General features: G+C 57.2%; 1 protein-coding gene across 1 annotated transcript; it reads left to right on the top strand.

The window, feature by feature from the left end:
- Positions 1-2,519: 2,519 nt before the first annotated feature.
- Positions 2,520-6,479, top strand: PEAK3 (PEAK family member 3). Its single transcript, XM_061466770.1, has 4 exons — positions 2,520-2,665; positions 3,378-3,508; positions 3,767-4,425; positions 4,921-6,479. The coding sequence occupies exons 1-4, from the start codon at positions 2,559-2,561 to the stop codon at positions 5,770-5,772; spliced, it is 1,749 nt and encodes a 582-aa protein (XP_061322754.1). The 5' UTR covers positions 2,520-2,558; the 3' UTR covers positions 5,773-6,479.
- Positions 6,480-6,992: the final 513 nt, after the last annotated feature.

The following is a 6,992-nucleotide window of genomic DNA, read 5'->3' as shown; positions in this document are numbered from 1 at the left end:
GCTTCTGCACCCCCACTTCCTCACCCCACTGCTCCCCATAGACAGGGGAGGCTCAAACACCCGCCTCACCAACACGACAGAGCATGGTTGTGAAATAACTGGGTGCTGCCGGTGCCCTGCACCTCCTGCAGTCACAGTGGCGAGAGCTGTCATGGGAGTGAAAGAGGAAATTGGGTTTTTTTCTCATTTCCTGCATAAAATAATACCCCATGGCACAAGAGCAGCCAGGAGGTGAAGGGTTGGGGTTACAGTTTGGGCCAGTGCTGAAGGACCTGGGTGCACCGTGGCCTCTGGGACAGCCATGGGAGCCAGCGCTGAGCCCACCCACTCCATCAGCAGCCTCTGAGGGATGAGAGTTGCCAGGACCAAAGATGCTGAGGAACCAGTTCAGGTGGTTTCGGTGCCCTTTGTGCCCACACAGGCCCAGCAGTGCCACAGATATCACCCTGACCTTCCTGGAGCCAGGTGTGAGCATCCCTGCAGCAGCCACGCATTGAGAATAATGTTGATGGGGAAGAAAGTGCTGAAAAATGGAGACAATTAGGGAAAAAAGCAATTTTCCAGTGGGTGCATTTAAAACTCGTATCTCCCACTGGGAAGAGAAACCAATTTCTTTGCAAATTAAAAAGATTGCAGCTAAATAAAACTCCCCTGCATCAGTTCTCCAAATCCCACCCTGTGCAGACTGGGTTGGGGGGGGGGGCAAACGGCTCCACAACCCCTGGACCACAGACTGCAATTGCCATCACTGTCCTGATGCTGCTTTATCCCCCTGCACAGGACAAGGAGCTCACTGATGGATTCAGGGGTGCCCTTATGCTTGGAGAAGCAAAGCAGCTTTTGTTTCCCAGTTCTGTAGGGTTTAGCAGTGTAAAGTCACAGCCCTTTTAAAGGGCTTGGGTTGCTTTTAAACTTGGCATCATCTCCTTTATTCTATCAAGAGGCATCAGGAAATATGCAGCTAATATTCCTGCAGAAGGCAATTCGTGCCTGCTCACTGCAAGGCTCCTCCAGGCTCATGCCCCCCCTCTCTAGCTTGGTGGGGTCACACTCATTGCATTAATTCTGCAGTTTTATTCCTAATGGTCTTGAAGGTAACATTACTCATTAGGGAAAAATATTGATGCTTCTAATGATTTTCTGTTGCTTAAAACAGTTTGTACTACAGTCATTAACATAAATCACTTACTGGGATGAGGGATACACATACACTGACCCCATTGCTGAACACCATCAATAAGCTCAGGATCCTGCTGAATCTTAAATGCTCCATTTATACTCATAGAATCCCAGACTGGTTTGGGTCAGAAGGGGCCTTAAGGCTCATCCAGTTCCAACCCCCTGCCATGGGCAGGAACACCTTCCACTAGAGCAGCTTGCTCCATCCATAAGATCCCATCTCAGTCTCCCCTCTGGCAGGTTAAAGCCATTCCCTATGTCAGGAATGGACGTGTTGAGGGAGCAACACAAAGCCAGGCAGCGATGGGCCAGGCAGCAGCGTGGGAAGGACCAGCGCCGGGTGTCAACTCCCAAAGCCTTGCACATCCTCCCCGAGCTGGTGCCGGATCCAAACATGACTCAGCCCCAGCACATATTTTTATCAGCTTTAGCACGCAGCCTCAGCACAACAGAAGCAGCTCCCATCACTCACCGTGACCCAACAGACACAAACCGCCTGGCTTGCTTGGGGCTGGCTGGGAAACACAGAGCTGCAAAATACACAGCAAGGAAGATAGGAATCCGGCTTCAGACTCACAGGCACCCACTGAGCCCCAAACCAGGCCCCTAAAGCCCTGGAGAGGTGCCTGCTCCCACGGGCACTGCATGGTCCAGCCCAAATGGTGAGAATACAGTGGATGTTTCCACCTTCTTCGTACAAATCCATGTCCCCCAGAGCCTGCTCATCCCCAGGAGATATCCCTGGAGCTGGCTCCCCACAGAGGGGCTCACCCACACACACACACCCCCCCCAGGCCCATTGCTAACCAGTTCCATGAGCTGTTTGCTGATGAGCTCAAAGGCTGAAGAGCAGGGAAGAGGTATTAAAATATTCTGGGGTGTTTTAAAGTGTTAAAAGAGTGACTTTATCCCAGAGGGGATACAGACACAGATGGGGGGAGCTCAGCCCCTGACTTAGGTCACTTTGTGCTCCCTCAGCACCTGTAAGGCCTTGGGATGGAAACAAAAGTGGTTTCTAACAACCGTGCTCCTCTTGTGCAACGGCTGCAGGAAACCCCAGCAAAACCACTGCAGAAAACAGACAAATCCCACCTCGCCAGTCCCTCACAACCTGGAGAGCTGGGAATTAACTACGTTGTTTGGGAGGGGGGGTTACTGTGAAATCCCCGCTTCGATGCAGGCACCATGTGGAAAGCAGCCCTGGAGAAGGGCACAGTGAGAGTGAGCAGCCTGGGGGGGGGACACAAACCCATTGCAGGAGGTTGCACCAAAGGCCAAGCCTCCGGCTTCCTTTACCCTTACGAGATGCAGGTTTTGAAAGAGCATCCTCCTGCGAGCGGGGCTGCAGCGAGCGGTGCAAGGAGATTCCCGGGGGTGCCATGGCCGGCACTGGGGGAGCCCGGGATGAGGAGCGGGAGCCGCTGCGGAGCCGGGAGATGGAGCTGGAGCCCCGCAGGCCCCCGCCGCTGCCGGGGAAAACTCAGAGGTAACAAAACTGCTCCGCAAACGGGGCCAGATCGGAGCTTCCCGCAGGAGCCGGCAGGGCTGCTTCAGCCCGGTGCTTTGCGCCGTGCCAGAGGCAGGCTGAGAGCCTCACTCCCCCAGGGGTAACGGGGACTGAGCTGGGTCAAACAGGGACAAAGCCTGTTCGGGAGCTCGTAAAGAAACCCACTGTGGTTCCGGTGCCGCTGGTGGTGGCAGCAGGGTCAGGGCTGGGCGTAGGAGCAGGGAAGCGAAACCCCAGCGCGGCTGCGGGCGGCTCCTTCCCCCTGCGCTCCTCCCCATGGGCTCCTGCTTTTCCTGCCCCACACACAGGTCCGCATCCTGCCCCACACACCGGGGCTGTGGGTGCAAAGGCACCCACACCTCTCCCACCATCGTGTCTTCCTCGTGGCCACCCAACAGGGTCCGCAGGGCAGACACAAACCTGTGTGTACAGACACACATGGCTCTGAACCAGCATGGGAAGCCCCCGCCCAGGCAGCCCCCAACCCTCCAGAGCACCCCCAGGACATTCCAATGCAGGACCTGGAGTCCCTGGGCCACCAAATTCGCTGCCTTTTGCCCCCAGACCACGCAGCCAGGGCTCCCCAGGCCACTGCTTCCCCTTTTCTCTTTATTCTTCCCCTGACCCGGCACAGGAAGGAGCCAGATTCCCCCCGGGGGGGGGGTCATTGCTGACTCCAGGCTCTATGCAGGGCCGCCATGCAGGCACAGGGCAGCATGCGTGCCCGCAGCAGCAGCCTGGACCTGGGTAACCCCATGCCAGACACCCCGAGGAGCCACCCACCCCGGCCCCCCAACTCAGCCCTCATCTACAGCAACGTGGGTGAGTGATGCCGCGACCCCACTTCCTGCCCCCCAACGTCCCAGCTGGGGTGGTGGGGATGAACCCCACTGCTGTCCACATCCTTCTCCAGTAGTACCCAGCCATCACCCCTCTGGCTGGCGCTGGGCATCGCTTTGGGGCTGGAAATGTGCAGTGGGGCAGATAACAACGTGTCTATACTCCCATCCCACACCATCTCCCACTTTCTCCCTTCCTGGGAAGGTCTCAGACCCACTGTGTCTGTTCCCCCCTCCCCAGGAGAGCTGCGGGCTGACCTCACCCCACGCAAGGCCTGCCGAGGGGAAGGAGCTGGAAGACCCCCCCCTCATCCCGATGGGACCCCCCTGCCTCCGCCACTGCCCAAAAAGCAGCTCCAGCGAGCGGAATCCCTCCCAGAGCCTGGACCATCCCAGCACAATCGGGGTGACTCCACAGCATGGGGCAGCAGCATCCCACAGCCCCATCTACAGCGTGAGGAGGGGGCTCCCAGCTCCATCCCCTCACCGGACAGACCCTCCTGGGCACACAAGAAGCGCTTGACCAAGTCCCAAAGCCTGGGGGAAGCGGTGGCCTGGAGCAGCCTGCAAAAATCCCCATCGCCCATCCCGGCGGAGCTGACTTTTGGGGTGGCAGACGGGGAGCTGGGGAAGCTCCTGCAGCTCCTGGACAGCCCGGACAGGGTGTGCAGGGTGCTGTTGGGGTGCCAGGAGGCCGCCCTGGCCCGGCTCTCAGCGCGCATCCAGGAGGAGCTGGTGGGACCCGAGGAGCGGCAGCAGCGGCTGCAGGCAGAGCTGGCAGGGAAGAGCTGGGCAGCGCTCAGCATCCTGGAGCGGGAGCCGTGCTGCGAGAGCCGGGATGCCTGGTACTTCCCGGTGGGCTTCAGTATGGAGCAAACGCGGGTGGTGTGTGCAGCCAAGGTAAGCAGGGATTGAGGGAGAATGGTCCGGGTGGAGCGGAGGGAGCAGCTCCTGTGGCGTGGGGGGGGGCTGCGGTGCTGCAGGCAAGTGTGAACCCGGAGTGTTTCCTGTTCCACGCTGGTGCTTCCCCTTTTTGCACCTACTTCTGCATTTGCTGGATGAGGCAGCACTGCCAGCGCAGGCAGGGAGGGTGACAGCTCCCAAATAACGCATCAAGGGAAATGGACCTCATGGTCTTGAGGGGCCAGCGTACACAAAGGAAAGGATGGAGCAGAGCTGGCTCCTCAGGCAGTGCAGGATAAGACCCATTAAAGCAGCTTTGCAGCTCACCTGGGGGTTAACACCCCACCTTGTATCCCATTTCTTCCTCAAAGCCATTCTGGTGGCTGCCAGTGGGTTTGGAGGGTGCAGGGTGGTGGCCCTGAGCTGAGGTGGTGGATGAGGCACCCCATGGCTCCATCCTTGCAGCTGACTGTGCCTTGTCTCTCCTTGCAGGTCCCCAAGCCAGGTTCCACCAGCCTGGGGGTGCAGAGCTCCCTTGGGGTACACTGCAGCATCCAGCGCGTGATTGGCCGCTTCACCGACTGCCTCCCTTGGGAGCTTCTGCTCCCGGGAAGCCCTGGGGAGCAGAGTCGGTCCCTGCCCGGAGAGGAGCCAGCCCATCCTGCCACCCATCCTGTCCTGCAGGTCCTTATCTCCCCTGAGGTTCCCTACCAGACCCTGGCAGACTTCGTGAAGGGATCCCATGGTTTGCACAGGACCTGCCCTGGGCACTATGAACGCCTGGCTTGCCTCCTCCTCCTGCAGGTGTGCATGGGGCTGGAGCATCTCCGGGTGCAGAACGTGGAGCAAGGGGATCTCTGCCTTGAGAACCTGCTGCTGGTGCGATGCCTGTGTCCTCCCCAGAGCCAGCAAGGCAAGAAGGCATCCCTAGGGCTTTCCCTTCCCAGGCTGCTCATCAGCAGCTTCTACAAGGTTAAAGATAAGCAAAGACCTTGTTCTACTAGCCAAGAGCAGGACTCGACAGAGGGCCTTGCTGCACCACCCTCCCTGGCGGCAGATGAGCTGAATGTAGGCATGCTGATCTATCAGCTCTTGCACGTGGACATCTCTCTGGAGAGCGCCTTGGGGTTCAGAAGCAAGAGACTTCCTGAAATCCCCTCCTGTCCATCTACTCCACGGGACTCAAGCGTCTGGCCATGCTGCTTCTCCACAGAGATCCTTGCAAGAGGGTCTCTGTTGAGCAGGCAAGGAGCATCCTGCAGGTCCTGCTCTGGGGGCCTCGACAGGAGCTCTTTGCCAGGACCAAGAAGACCCTCACCCTGCTCCGGAGCTGGGTGGAGGTGAAGAGGGCTCTGCTGCTCCTCAGGTTTGTGGAGAACGTGGCTGGGGCAGTGGGGAGCCCTGGCCTTGAGGAGTGGCTCTGCTGCCAGTACTTCAAGGAGGTCACCGAGCACACGCTCTACCAAGTGACCCAGGCTCTCTACGCTCCCTAAAGGCAAGCTGAAGTTTAGCCCACCCAAAAGGTCTCCTCAAAGCCAAAAGCCCATGAGGACCTGACCAAATCCACCAGCTCACAAGGAACCCAAGCTGGTCCTGGTTGGGTAAAGTCTGTTGCCAAACCCAAACCCACTTTCCCCCCAGCACAAAAACGATGAAGCTGGGACCAAACTCCCACCCGTGGCTCCTGTAACATGCGTTTTTATACCCTCAACCAGTTTTTGTCTGATAGAGACCAGTTTATCAGAGCATCTTCAGGAAGATGACAGGATAGAAGCCACAGCATCAAGTGCCAGTTGCCAAGTAGAGTTTATGGGGCTCAGACTTTACACAAACACCTCTCAGACCTCTCCTGTGGCTTTCACTGTTTCAAAGCCACACATTACAGCTCACCTGAATGCACCCGTTAGCAAAGGGAAATGCAATAAATACCTTGTATAACCTGCTCTCTTTAGAAACAATTTGTGGCACAGTCACAAATATAAATGACATTTTAAAGGGGGAAATACAGCAGCCACACAGCTTCAATAAAACCCAGAGCTGAGCCTCTTAAATACTGGTCCTTTATGTGCTTCTTTGACAGCATTACACACACCAGTAATGTATCCACAGAGAAACACAGAGCCAAACTTCCCTGCCCAGTGGTGCTCAGCCAGGATGGCCTCAATGGTGTCAGTTTATGGCTGGTGCACCAGGGACCAGGCTGCAGGGTTGGTCTCTGGCTGCACCAAGGCAGGTCCGTGGCATCTGATGCTTGGTATGAAACAAGCAGCACCATGTGGGATCCACACCCTGGTCCCTGAAGCCATGTGGATGCTGGAGTGACTGTCACAGTGAAGCACCAAGCAAAGCCCTGTTTGGGTCATGACAATTATTATTAATTAATTAATTATTAATCCATCTAAGAGCATCCTCCACGGGCTGTGCACACAGCAGGATGGACCATCCTGGCCTTCCCCACAGCTACGGCTGGGGCAGCCCCAGCGTGCCCATGGACATGGGCAGTAGCACATAAAGCAGTCATCAGAGCCTGCAGCACGGCTGAATTGAGGAGGATTCCTCCTAGG

The sequence above is a fragment of the Pezoporus flaviventris genome, unplaced genomic scaffold, assembly GCF_033815535.1.
Source record: "Pezoporus flaviventris isolate CSIRO_AGI_PZ_B2104156 unplaced genomic scaffold, CSIRO_AGI_Pfla_v1 ptg000043l, whole genome shotgun sequence".
NCBI classification, from domain to species: Eukaryota; Metazoa; Chordata; class Aves; order Psittaciformes; family Psittacidae; genus Pezoporus; species Pezoporus flaviventris.
The sequence above is the reverse complement of the archived record's forward strand: the minus strand, read 5'-3'. Positions and strand labels throughout refer to the sequence as shown.